The 14679-nt window shown below is 42.5% G+C and overlaps 1 protein-coding gene across 1 annotated transcript in view; it reads right to left on the bottom strand.

The window, feature by feature from the left end:
- Positions 1–14679, bottom strand: part of RP1 (RP1 axonemal microtubule associated) — a 140067-nt gene that overhangs the window by 83557 nt on the left and 41831 nt on the right. The window contains exons 12-16 of the mRNA XM_064480818.1: positions 14201–14304; positions 13192–13368; positions 10557–10769; positions 6996–7173; positions 1817–1948 (exon numbers count right to left, since the gene is read on the bottom strand). Of these exons, the coding sequence (XP_064336888.1) occupies positions 1817–1948; positions 6996–7173; positions 10557–10769; positions 13192–13368; positions 14201–14304 (804 nt within the window). The remainder of the gene's footprint in view (positions 1–1816; positions 1949–6995; positions 7174–10556; positions 10770–13191; positions 13369–14200; positions 14305–14679) is intronic.

Below are 14679 nucleotides of genomic sequence, written 5' to 3'. Positions count from 1 at the left end.
CAGTCTGAAACAGGGTGAGCTGCCTGGAGCAGGGAGAGACCGAGGCAGCAAGGCCAGCGAACAAACGATGAACAACGAATAGTAAACAGACAAACGAACCCTGGAATGGGGTCGGGAGCCTAGTGGTTACTTGGTCTCAGCCTTCGGGATGCGCAGACATAAGCACGTACGTGTGCATGTGTGTAGCTGGTCTGCTGGATTTACCCTTGAGAACAAGCTGACAGTCTCTAAAGCTTCTTCTTCCGGCTCTAACATTTTCACGAACATAAAACATTTGCACAAACATAATACATCGTCAGAGTGCACTCGTGTTACAAAAATTGATGACATAATATGGTATAATCTATAATATAGAACAATGTTAAAGTTTGCGCTGTTATCAATTAAATATGAATTCAATCTAATGCCTTGATCTTTTGGAAATGCACCAAAGTCCATTAGTCTCAGATCATAAATTTATCCATTTGAGAAGCGCACAAGCACTTGCTTTTGTCGATTAGAGATTTAAAGTATTCCAAGCTGAAAGAACATTTGATAGAGACCTTGTATTAATTGACAGACTCCTTCAAGGTGTCCCCCTGAATAAAATCTATACCCTACAAACATCAAACTTGCTAAGAGACTAGATCTCATTTATTCCCCTCGCAGAGAGGAAGTAAATCCACGACGTGGTGGAGGTGTTAGCTAAGGCTGTGATGCAATTACACTGCAACACATAAACACATCCAATCAGCATGCTGTGCACTTTAAACTCAAAAAAAAAATGTAACAATGGTAAAATTTTTTAATGTTTTTGCCAGAGGAAATTTTCATAAAATATGTAGATTTTCTCTTCAGCATTTTGCTACTCATAAAAAAATTCCTAGAAATTTCAGCTAGCACGCTATTTTCAACCAAGGAAAATTTTACTTCAGAAAAAACTTAGGTGCTAATTATGTCCTGACACAAGATTAAACTCCCTCTGTGAACAAACTTAACTCACTACACGCTTCTCAGGCAGTGTGATGGGTCACACTGCTCCACAGACGTATCAGCGGGGCCTGGTCCACGGCAACAAAAATCAAAAGGCCAAGTTCTGCTCCCTGGTTGGCAGGATCACAGGCTCCTCAGCAAGAGAACCTATGTTCTGTTACTAACTGAAAGGAAGAGCGCACACCCAACCACTGATGTTCAAAAGCACTTTTTTCAGAGACAACATTGTATCTGTCTCTCTCAGGGTGGGTTTAAAAACAATGGTTCAGAGACACTGATCACTATTTCATTTTGCCCAAAGATGATTCTGATGCCCAGAATTTGTCAGATACCATCCATTTCACTTCTCTGTCAGACAGAAGGTAGTATGTTTAAGAGCAAGAAAAATAATCAAACAGACTAAGAGGTAGAAACTAAAAATTCCGACCGGGGAGGTGCAGAGTGCTTTATTCATGCCTCAGTTTCTACAGCAGGGAAACGAAGACTATTTTTGTTGTAGCTTAGACTTTGGTGAGAATTTGCTGTTATTCATAAAACATATACATACAATATATTTTGTTGGTAATGGTCCAATGCAATAATTTAATGCTACCTTCCTTTCAAGTATTGTTCTGGAGTAAACACTGACTTCAAGAGAAAGAACCAAAAGAACTAAACACATTTTAAAATATACATATTCTTTGCAATATAAACCCAAGCATAAAAAAGCCAGATAACATCTTAAAAGCAAGTTTATGTGACATAATGCAACCTACATTATAAAAATAATTCGGCGTTCTAGGCAGCCACTAAAAAAGCCACGCAGACAAAGCAACCGAAAGAAGTAGTAACACGTGTTCCCGACCTGCTGTGGAAGAAGGTGCGACACCTCCGGCCTCAGGCTCTGCGGGCATCTCCTGCTGGTTTTTTGACTCAACAATCCTTTCCTCCTCTTGGCTGGGTGGTGCAGACATACCCGATGGGTTTTCTCTGCCAACTGAAATTAAGAATTTTTAAAAGATGCTATCCTCTCAAAATCACTTGATTCTTCTCAGAAAACTCACCATATGTTCAGCTATGCAAGTTTAAGTTTTGCTATTGTTTCCACTTCAATGCCTCATCAAATCTTTTTACTCTGCGTTACACAGTTCACCAGATTTTTTTTTACTCTTAGCAGCACGTTGCACATGAATGGTATTCCTATTAAATCCATTCACTGCTTTGTGAATCCAAGCAATAATTTAACGCCACAGTATGAATCAAATGACTCATTCAGGATGTTTTTCTTATAGATTCTAAATGGGAATTCCTTTGCTAATCTGGTACATTGCTTTCATCAAAGGGAAAACTAACTAAAATGTCATTCAAACAAGACTTCATGTGACTTTACTGAAATTTGAGAATCCAATAAGCATATATATACATGCAAGTGAAGAAAACATTTGCTATTTTTCTGCCTTTTATTTGGAAGCAAGTTGTTTTGGTGTCTTGTTCAGAAATAAGTATCCTCAACCTAGCTGAACAACGACTCCGGTTTTACAGCGTACGCCCACGAATGCTATTTGCACTCAGGATTTAGAAGTTCAAGTTGCCTGTGTTTCGTTTGCAAGGACCAGGCACAGTACAGCCATTTTTAAATGGAAGTAGTGATAAAGGTAAGGACAAAACAGCACTTCCATTGGCGCACACCCGTTCAGCAAACACGAGCCTTTGGACAGCAGCATCCCTTGGTCTTTCCTTTGTTGAGGTGTCTAAGGATTAATCTGAGTCAAAATAAATGCCTTAGAGGAGTTGTAGCAACCGATTCTGCAGGAGCACCTCCCCGTGCAGCCCGAGGCGGGGACAACGCAAACCTGATGGGGAAGCCAAAGGGCTCGTGGTGGACACGTGCGTTTCTCTAGCTTGTGGCTTTTTTTTTTTTAACTTTTTTATTGATTTATAATCATTTTACAATGTTGGATCAAATTCCAGTGTAGAGCACAATTTTTCAATTATACATGAACATATATGTATTCATTGTCACATTCCTTTCTCTGTGAGCTACCATAAGATCTTGTGTATATTTCCCTGTGCTGTACAGTATAATCTTGCTTATCCATTCTACAGTTTTGAAATCCCAGTCTATCTCTCCCCACCCCCCAGCCCCTTGGCAACCACAAGTCTGTATTATGAGTCTATTTCTGTCCTGTATTTTTATGTTTCGTTTTTTTTGTTTTTTTTAGATTCCACATATGAGCGATCTCATATGGTATTTTTCTTTCTCTTTCTGGCTTACTTCACTTAGAATGACATTCTCCAGGAGCATCCATGTTGCTGTAAATGTCGTTATGTTGTCGGTTTTTATGGCTGAGTAGTATTCCATGGTATAAATATACCACATCTTCTTTATCCAGTCACCTTCTAACTTGTGGCTCTTGTCTTGTGAAAATGTGGAAGTGTTACTGGAAACTGTGTTTTGAAGGAATGTTAGTGCTTCCACACCCTTTCTTAGATTCCAAGGATTCACGGTGCTCCAACAAAATATCCATGGCAGTGTCTCCAGCACTCTTGCTCTTATTAAAACAGGAAATTGCCTCAGTGTATTTAGGAATGACATCTTTAGGGTAAACTTCTCTAGGAACAATCTACTGTACAAATGTTGACATTTATGATACTGGAGGTGACATTCCCTGGATCAGTGACTTCTTGGTCAATCTGGGTGTCTGCAATAGCAGGGAAAGTCTACTCTGCCAACTTTCAGTATCAATTTTTTCCCCAGATTCTGAGAATTCTAACAGATAACATACAGAACATACTTCTTTAAGTCAGCCCAAACCTTGACAATGTTAGTCAAGGCCGTGAAGTTCAGCTGACTTGTTCTAGTCCAAGGATTCTTTCTTGAAGGCCATGTCAACAGGTATCTCCATATATAATATTTACACCACTTCCTATAAATGGGCTCTCTGCCTGTAATTCTATTAAGTGCTTCTTCCTACTGGATTTATGAGAGAGAATCTTACCCCTCACTTGGCCATGACTCTATCCAGCTTCTTAAACGTTCATACAATGACAAGATAAATAATGAGATATACATAATGCATTGGGCTAAAACACCACGTTAATGCAAAGTGGTGCTATAGTCATTCTTACAGATTGAAAATAATCACTGAGAAGGTATGAGGCTGAGAATTTTGTTTTCTTTTAATTCCAAAGTCTAGAATCCTTTGGTATAAGCCTTTGAAGAGAAGCAGTCTCTATAGAGGTAAGATCTACAGCTTTATAGTCTGTTTGAAAATCCTCCCGTTGATTGTAAGTGAAAAGAGACACCTGCAATGGATGTCTAGCCTTCACTGGAACTCCCATAAATGTTAATCCAACGGACAGACAGAACTCCACGGTTATCCTCACGGGCTAATCCAAACAGGAAGAGCTTGGTGATCACAGGCACGTGCACCTGGTCGTCAGGACAGCTGGTGAGATCCAAGCACGATACCCTATGGTCCAAGGTCAGGGCAGCAGAAGCTCTCAGCACAGTCAAGACCAACGAGAACCTTGGGCAGCTCCCCACAGGACTGAACGCTAGTGCCCAAACCGCACGTCTCTTTGCTGAGACCGCTGGAATTACGGTGGCACAGTCAGCTTTAAGAAGTCTGTCGCTACCTAAGTTGAGCAAACAATTCCACTCTCGGTCATTTCTGCTAAGAAAAAAACTTCAGACTACTATAAAAATATGTGTATATGTAAATGATCCTCCCAACAGTCTCTGTAATAATCCAAAAAAATTAAACAATAAAATATCCAACATCAGGGGTTGGTTAAATAATGTGTCATAAACTCATCAGTGTAACTCATCTGAAAATACGGCATAAATCTATGTGTATGATGAAAATCATTTTTAAAGTAAAAAGCAGATGAAATTGTTTTACATATACAAGACGGCAGCTCAATTTTATGTCGAAAAATATACTTCGAAAATATCTACAGAAAAGGGTAGACAAATACATGCAGCGCACACCTTCGCAGAAGAAAATCATGACAGGCTGCCCCTCAGAATGTCAGCAGGTTTCATCTCTGGGCAGATTTCTACCTTAGCAAATTTTCAAAACTTTCCACAATTACATGTATTATTTGTATAATAAAAATAGTAAAGGGAAAAGTAAACTATATAAACAGATTATAGATGTTTACCAACCAATTTAATCACACAGGCTGAGAAGAATCAGGCCTAGCCCTACTGGCCATAAGCTTTTAAAGTTGATTCACAGTCACTGGGGATGTTAAACTATTTTTTTCAAAAACATTATCAAATAATAAGAGTGCAGTTTCAAGACAATAAACATTGTGTACCTACTTTTCAAAGTGACATAAAATGGTAGAACCCAGGCTCTGGCGTGTCCGGCAGAAAACAATTGCCCACAAGCGTCAGCTCTTATCACTGAATCGAGAACTCTCCTAGACATTTACTCGTCTGACCCGCAGCTCTGCTGGGAAGACGAGGAGGACATTGCTGCTGTCCGGTTCCCCGGACACAGAAGCCACAGCTCTCCTGGGTCAGCTGGCGTCACCAAGCCCAGAGCGCTGGGTACGGGGAACAAAGCTCAAAGCACCCATGCTCTAGGGAAAGGCTTAAACCGCAGAGCCTGTAAAAAGGAAGGCTTTATTCCTATGGTTCTATTGGCACTAACCCCCTAAACTGGCAAACATGCCTTTTATTATCTCTCTCTCATTTGTCACCACAAATTATCGTTCCTCCTACCCAACTCCCTTTCTAAATCACTGCTCGCTCTCCTTTCTCATCCATCCTCCACTTCCTGTGCTCCTCCGGCGTGGGGCGGCCCTGCCGGCCACTCGCACTCACTGCCCTTCCTTCTGCTCCAGCCTGGGTCGCTCTGCTCTCCCTCACGTCGCCTATTTCCCTTCAGAGCTCCAGGGACAGATGGCATGCCCATTTTGTTGAGTAGGAGTGCCACTCTGTGCCAGCCTGTGGGAAATGAAGGGTGGAGGGAGTAGAGGAGGGACAGCAGCAAGGTAAGGTGTACCAGCCTAACAATTTTAATTTTAAATACGGCAACTGAAGGCTGAAAAGGAGCTGATGCAGACAGCGCAGAGGACAGGGCCAGCCACACCGCCATGTTAAATCACGCTCATTATGTTCTTATTTTAGACGATCTTTTATAGGACACCACACAGATACAATACAGATACAGATATAATTACCCTGAAGATCTACATTATATTTACATAGGACCCATCTGATAAGATATATATAAAAACTTACAGACTTCTATACGTATCTCCATACAAAGCACAGGTAGACCTTGTTAAGAAAAGAGAACTAAAATCAGATTCCCACTAACTAAGAAAATCATCCAGATTGTGATTAAGCCAAAATCCATGGGACTGAGTCAGAGAAAAATTAGACAGCAAACTAAATTTTGAGATAATTTAAGAACACAATAGAGTTACCTAGTTAACCATTGTTCAAGCAAATATATTCTAAGCTTAAATTGTTTAAATAAAGTCCTCAGATCCTTACTTCAATTTGCTAGAGAACCAGAACTTAAACATGAGATAAACTAGTTTCAAAATACTCACAATTCTGTCCTATCCTTTGGACTTTTTTTCCCCAAATCCCATTTTTAATTTAAATCCCATTTGTGTTGATTGTTTTTTCTATCTCCTTTGACACTGTGAACATTAAAAATTAATAGCAATGAAACTGAGAATGTTTCTAACAGCCCCATGCCCTCTCAGTGTGCATGGAGATGCCCCTAAATGACAAAACACAAGTGCACACGTGTGCACACACACGTGCACACACACACACACACACAAATGCACCATAGAGGAGCTTACAGTAGCAAAGATTCTAGCCCTAACATTAAATACCTGAGACTTTGAGGTCAGTGTTTTCATTATGAATTTTTTTCACTGCTTCTAGAATGACAACCAATAACAAGCCTAACGGCAGAAATCTGCTTAGTGAAACTTTGATGAGATTATCCAGCCCTGCACACAAGTCACTACCAAGCAAACCAAAAGGAAGTACTTCAGGATAAACGTACATTTGATGACGCGTGGGTAGAAGAAAACATCCCCATTCTTGGTATAAACAGCTGGTGCTGCCTGACCATCTGACTGAAGTCCAACGAACCGCCCCGGGCTCTTCACAGATTCCAGGCTGACACATGCATTTTCCAGGTTCTTCTTAATTTTAAAATGACAGTCAGTACCTCCTGTGCCCTACGATCAATACAATATTATTTCATAAATATGAGCAAACACTGAAGGACAGAATTTAAAACCAGTCATTTCACAAGAAGATGGCTTTGCTTCATTTTCAAGTCCTCCTGACAAACCTAGAAGCTTTCTGCATCACCTGCACTACGTGCTTCACCCTGTTCCTTAAGATCCAGAAACAGAGACCATGTGACCCTCTAAAATAGTGACAGAAAGAATAGGACAATTCTGCCAAGTCCATGTACATTTAAACATGAACCAGTTCTGGACAGTGAGTTCTGGGAGAATGAGTTAAAATTCCCAATAGCATCTATATTTTCTTTGTAAAAGATGACTGCAGCCTGGCCTCCGCCCTCCAGGGCAAGTTTCTTGTAGGTGAGAACCAAGTCTGTTGTCTATCTGTCTCTCACAATATAAATAGGAACTAAGCAACTTCTACCTTCTGTTCTTGTTATGGATACAGTAAAACCCTGGCTTTGATTTGTTCATGGCCAAGTCAAGGACACAACTACATATACAAGTAAAAATATAATATGTAAGGCCAGCGGGACAGAGATGAACTCCTTAGGTCTGGGGAGAGAAAAGGCACTAAGCTCAGGAGAATCAGGAAGGGCTTCCTGGAGGAGGTGAGGCCGAGTTAAGTGTAGAATAGCAATTAAGCTAAGTAGAGGGAAGTGGAAGTGGGAGGTGGGGGATTTCAGGCAGGGGGGCAGCATGAAGGAAGGCTGCAAGGCAGCAGGCAGCATGGCGTGTGGGTGAACAGCTTCCTGAGGTTGCTGACCCAGCAGGGAGAAGAGGTGAGACGGAAAGGAGGACCAGCCTGTTTGCCACACAGGAGTCTGGGCTTGATCTCAGGCCGACTGCGGCCTATCCATAGGAGCCACTGAAGGATTTTAATCAGAGGAGTAATACGGACAGATCTCAAATTGTCTTCAGGAAATTTCTTAAATGCCCCCTAATACCTCCAGGAAATAAAAAACTCACTATCTACCCAGTTATGTGCCTCTTTACAGGTTTCTAATAACAGTCAACAAAATCAGTTCTCTCCTCTTCTGCAAGTATGTAGCCTTGCAGTTCCCCTTTATTATTTTTCAAGTACGTGTAAAAGTAGAGTCATTCCAGCCCGAAGATGTCTGTTCAGACACAGTGAAAGTGAAAAATAAATGCCTGATTGTTACGCATCAATACTGAATCTTAAGAGCAAAAATGCGTGTACATTTTGACTAAAAAGACCCAGCACCGCAACTCAGATGGAGAGTTTTAGTCAGACAGCCACATCGGTGAGTCACGAAACAAGCTACAAATACAGACAAGACTACAACAGCAGGAGCAGAAGTAAACACAAATGATGAGAGTTCTCGGAGTGCTGTTAGATAACAAAACATCAACGGGCAAACCTTGAAGACCCAACCGGCTTTACTGAAGGGCTCGTGATTCAGGCAGCACCCCACGCAGCAAGCGAGGGGAGCCCCACGCAGCAAGCGGGGGGGGGGAGGGGGCAGGCAAGATGAGGACGTCGTCAACGAGCAAGCTAAAGTGGAGATCTCAGGGTACGTCATCTCTCCTTGGGGACAAGAGGGTCTTGTTAGGTGGGTTCCCTCATCTTCCCTGGGGACGGAGAGGGCCCGTGGGACAGATACCTCACTGGTGCTGACCAGAAAGCCCCTGGCCGACCAGTGAAGGCTGCACCTCCCGGGGAGGTAGAACCTCAGTTAGGCTAGGTATTGAGCCCAGTTTGGTGACACGGTCTAGCGTAAGTGACTCCACTTTGAGCCTGTGGTCTTCTCTTTAACAACGCCAAAATAAAAGTGAAACATCAATGCCGTTTAAATGGCAGAACCATTGGGAGGTGGCCAGAGTCCTCCGGCCCTCCGTTAATCACAGGTCTGCCGGCACACAGCAAGCGTCCACACGGCACCCACGGGAGGGGCCCTCGCGGACCTCGATGTCCCACGACAGTGCATGTGGGGGGCCCCAACCAAGGGGCCAATCCCAGCGAGACACCAGGAGGGCTGATCTGAACTGGGCCTGGTGGATCAGAGCATTAAATGTAGAACAGAAGCTCTTTGACCCTGGCCAACCTTTTCATAACTACACCAAAGGCATCATTAGGTCATTTACGGGGGTCAGTCTTAGGCAAAGACGCGCTACTACTGTGTGCCTGCCTGATCACTTGTTTTCTTGTGTGAACTTAGGGGTTGAGGGTGTCATTATGAGTGGAAGAGAGCTGGGACAGCCTTTTCCACACAAGAGACACCACACACATTAGCCCACCTCCCCTCCTGGCTTTCCTTGCTGATCCTCTTACAAAATCAGGAAATTCACCTTTGGCCAGAGTAGTGGCACATTTTCCTGTGATTTACAGAGTACTCAGGAGGTGCTGGCTTCCTGGAAAGGCTCTTCAAAGTTGCAAATCTTTTGGCAACAACTTTCCAATGCAGTATTTTTTTTAACAGGCTTTGAATTTTTTTAATGCTATTTAAAGCATTTTAATGCTTTGAATTTTTAACAGAAACACCAAAAAGCCAGAGACTTCTACAGAATGTTTGAGCCCCTGATTTTAGGAGGCAGATGGACAAAAGTCACTGACCTTTAGGTATGCCTAAGCCAGGAAGATCTCTAAAATTTTACCCTAAGCTGAAGATTTTTACTGATATTTATTTAAAAAAAAAAAAAAAAGCATCTCCGAGTTCACCCCAACGACACAGCGTAAACCAGACCCCTTCAAACAAGAGCAGACGAACAGGGCACTAACAGGAGAGCTAGCTGTGCCGTCGCGGGCGCCCCTCAGCCCGCAGGAGGACGATGGCTATAAATGAGCGTGTAAAAGCTGTTATTCTATTGCCCTCCACACTCCTCCTACGTCTCAAGATGTTAAAGAAGAACTCCTAATATTTAGAACTTAAAACTGCTTCCTTGCTCAAGGAACAGGGTTTCCACTGGCGGAAATTCAGGCACCAAAGGAAGCAGTGAAGGAAATATTGCTGAGCTGGGACTTTCCAGAGCCTTGGTTTTCAAACTGCAGCTCGTGGACCAGCTCATCATTAACTGGGTGCTTATAAGAAACAGACACGCAAGTCCCCCAACAGCCCATCTGAATGGGAATCTGCTCTCCAGCGCAATTCCCAGCTGACTTGTACCCACGTTACATTTCAGAAGCAGTGTGTGAAGGGGAAACAGCCCTCTCTAACCTCATACCAAGCATTCAGCTGCCCTCCCCACTTATTAAAAACACCGGTCAAAGGGGGCCCCTTACATAACATCCAGTTTCCAGAATATTCATAGGTTAAAACCAAAAAACAAAGCACTCAGCAAGTACCATTCTCATATTTGTTATTGGCAAGTGTCTCAAACATTTGCTGAGAAAAATACGAGCAGATGCTTACTGTTCCATCACACTGGCCATTCTCAATCCTCAGAAACATTTGTGCATTTTTCACACTTTCCAACATGCAAATCCCAGAGCTGATTTTATGCACTTTCCAATAGGATTGTTCAGACAGTTTTCCCAAGCCAGTGCAGCTCCCATCCGGCTGGAGACACAGGGCCTGGCACGGGCTAGTAGCGAGCAGAACCACAGCGCCGGGCAGGAACACACCCTTCGGGGCAACAAACACAGCAGAGAGGCAGTGAACGACCAGATCCTGTTTTGCTAGAGAGGGGTGGTAATAAAGCTCATTCTCCTGCAGAAGTTGCAGGGACCAGGATCATACCAGGAGCTTGGTGGGAAAGAATGAGCAAAAAAAGGAAATAAATAATTTAACTGCTGTGCAAAGCTAAACAAAACTAAAGAAGCTTGTCTGGTTGACTCATTACAATTTACATTCATCACTGTTCACTGAGAGTGTACGAATCAGCACCAGATCCTACACGGAGATTCTAAAAAGATGAAAAACCACAAACATTCTTCTTAGGAAATTTACTATCACTCTAAACAAACAGCTTTAATGCTAATACAAAGCAGAATAAAAACAGCACGCTATAAGAGTGTCTGAATTTTGAGATGTAACCTATGAATCTTAGTGTGCATGTAGGAGTAAGTGAACGAATGAATACATGGAGGATTGAAAAGAGGCATCAAATATAACTAAGGCACATTTAAGTAAATCCTCCGTCATCAATAGCTTAAGAGGAAGATATAAAGAGTTCTTGAAAGTTAATTAGAAACGTACTAACCCTGAAGAGAAATGAATAAAAGACACAAATACACAAGTCACAAAATATAAATGATGAATGAACGTAAGGAAAAGCAATCTCTACTAGTAACAAAAAAATAATAAAGCAAAAATAGATGTCTATTCCTCTAGAAAACTGTCAGTTTCTTCTAATGACCATACTCAACACCAAGGTCAGTGAGACCGAGACTCTCCTCCCCTGTTGAAGGGAGCTGGGGAGTAAAGGCTGCAGTTTTACCCAGGGAGGTCTGGCCTTTGCCCTGGGCTTCTGAGGGGTCATCTCTAAACCCTCAGAATGCCTTGCCTAATAGAAGTACTTTTGTTTGCCTGAGGGCCTTGGGCCAGCCAGAGAGTAAAACTTTGCATAACAAGGTGTCAGCTGACCTCCTGAGTGGCTGGAGACTGAGACTGGCCACTGGGACTCTGTACAGGATGGAACCCCAGTAGAGCCTGGGCACCAAGGCGCCCTGTTGGCAATACTCCATGCACACTGTTACATATCAACGCTGAGAATGTAACACTGTCCTGACTCCATGGGAAGAGGACAACTACAGTGTCCACGTTTGGTACTTTTCCTAGACTCTGCCCTCTGCATCTCCTCCCTTAGCTACTTTTAATCTGCATCCTTCCTCTGTAATAAGCCATAACCACGAATGTAACAGCACTGACTGAGTTCTGAGTCATTCTAGTCAATTACCAAAACTTGGTGGTGGTCTCAAGGAGGACCTTTGAAATCTGAAGTTTGTGTCAGAAGTGAAGGTGGTCATGTCAGCTGTTCCCTCACATTTGGCTTGACTTTCCCAGGATTAAATGTTGGTACACTGCTGGAAAGAAATTTGTCAGTATGTTCCCAGAGTCTTAAAGATTTCATATTCTAACCCTTAAATTCAATGTTGAGTTATCCAAGCTAAGAAAATAATAAAATATGTTGTCAAAGGCATAAATCAACACATGTAGAGGCAGTAAAATAAAGACATTAAGAGTAAATATCCAATGATAAACAAATACACATATATATAGATTCCTAATGTTTGACTATTACGTGACCATTAAAACCTATGTTGTTTGGGGAGAAGGAAGTGTGATAAAGGGCCTGTTACACAGTATGCACAAAAAGTTTTGAAGACAAATTGGCTTTGATTTGATTCATGATCCATCACTTACTAGCTAGGCTTTACCATCCAGAGTCTTAACTTCTCTGAAAATATTGTCTTCACATTGAAAACACAGATAACAACATCTGTCAGTATTCTTATGATGCTTAAGTTTAGTCTTGTACGTGGTGAAGCTCTCAGTAAAGTGCCTGGCACAAAACAGGCAATCTCATACATGACAGCTATTATATTAATATCATAATATTGTTTAAAAAATAAATTCACAAACGCTCTGTAAAGGAAGAAGCATAACACATTATGAAATGATCACACGTGTATGACACTCCAAAGGGTATAAACACTGTTAGAGACAATTAAATATGTATATATATTTATTTGACTCTCAAACCTAAGTCTCTAACTTTTTATTTAAAATCCGCACAGCACATTGTAATTGACTGTACCTCAACAACAAAAAATAATAATAAATAAAATAAAATAAAATAAAATAAAATAAAATCCCCACAGCCATAGCTCTACCCTCCAAATTCAACTGCACACAGGGTGTTACCCCCGCCAGTTCCCCTGCTGCAAGGCTGTGGTCCCTACTACCTTTCAAAGTCTGGGCGAACAGAAGGACAACAGGGATCCGCGCCACCTGGTGGGAAGGGATCCGATGACTCTACCACGACTCAATTCAAGAGCAGAAGGAACTACACGTGTGGCAACGCAACGACTTCCCTCCACGTTACCTTGACAAGAACCACAAACTCTCCTGAGAGGTCTGCATAGCCTGCTGATGACTCATCCGCCATTTTGCCACGACGATCAAAGGTAATCGTGTGACCAGGAACCAGCACTGACTCGAGAAGGGCGCAGCGGTTGGGCTGATAAAGCACCCGCATCTCAGTGGAGGCTCCACCACTGGCCTAAAAGAAAACGGGAGGACAAAGCAAAACAAAGCCTCTGAACTGGCACCAGGAAGGCACGAAGTTCAGAACGCATGGGCGCGGTACGTGTGCAGCGGTCCCCGCACCCCGCAGAGCCCGTGCTGCCGTGCGTTTGCCAGTCAGTCCTCGTGTTCCCAGCCTCATCTCCAGCGTCTTGCTCCGAGGACCTTCCCTAGATTTCTCAGAAGCCGTGTAGAGTGTCAGTAAGAACAGAAGTAACTCCAGCAGCAGGGTGGGTAATTGCAGGAAGTGTTGATGTATCTTATCGTTACTTATTTTTCATTTCTTCATTTGTGTCTTCCTAACTCAAGACTATTTGGGACCAAAAGGTGAAATTAACAGATGTGCATTCCTAGATTTTGCCTGCAAAAAGCTAAACAAATCAAGATGGTCATGCTACAGGGAGACACTTCTGGGTTGAGGTACTCTCTGAAGTCTTACCTGTTCCCCCTCAGTGTCCCAGGGAGGCATTTGGGCCCGAAAGTAAGGACTTACTGGTGCCCTTGGAAGACTTGATCCATGGCACTAAGGCTACCAACCGCAGGGAAGGCTCCCTGTGTCCGTCCTGCAGGTGAGCCACAGAGCTGTCCACCTGCCGGAAGCCACCCAGTGTGTGACGGGTACCTCAGCAGTGACCAGTGTGGACTAAAGCCAAGGGTGTTGTCGCCAGACACTCTGAGACCCCGTGTCAGGTAACAAGATGAATCTCAAATACAAATACAGTTTGATCCTCTTATAAAAGTGCCTCATGCAAAAATACATTATATATGGATACAACTGACATACGGCAAAAAGAAGAATTACTACATACCATTCCAGTGACAGAGCCATTTTCAAGAGCCAGAGAAAGATGCCTCATTTCATGACTTTGGAAAATGCATATATTTCCTTTGTTGAAAATAACATCAAAGAGACCTATAAAATGTTTTCAGTATTAGCAAGTAATTCATGCTTTTAAAGCTTTTTTTTAATTCAATTATACATTGAAATCTCCTAATAGGACATTTTATGATACCTCTCAGTATCAGGTAGAGTGCCAGTAGCCGCTGATAACTCACATGTTGCTTGGCAAGTTGGTAGGACTCTCATGGAAAATCTCTGATGCCTCCCTATGCAAATCAGTATGCTCAGTGAGCCCCGAGACACCACCCTGCCCCCACAAAAACCTCAACGGAGCTGTCTCCAGGAGGATAAATTATCCTAGTGTAAAAACCCACTTCCATTCTATAAATCTCAGAGACTTGGGGTAAAATAAATTGCTGCATTGTAAAATTAAATACGTATTATTTG

Source organism: Camelus dromedarius, chromosome 30 (assembly GCF_036321535.1).
Source record: "Camelus dromedarius isolate mCamDro1 chromosome 30, mCamDro1.pat, whole genome shotgun sequence".
Taxonomy (NCBI): domain Eukaryota; kingdom Metazoa; phylum Chordata; class Mammalia; order Artiodactyla; family Camelidae; genus Camelus; species Camelus dromedarius.
The sequence above is the reverse complement of the archived record's forward strand: the minus strand, read 5'-3'. Positions and strand labels throughout refer to the sequence as shown.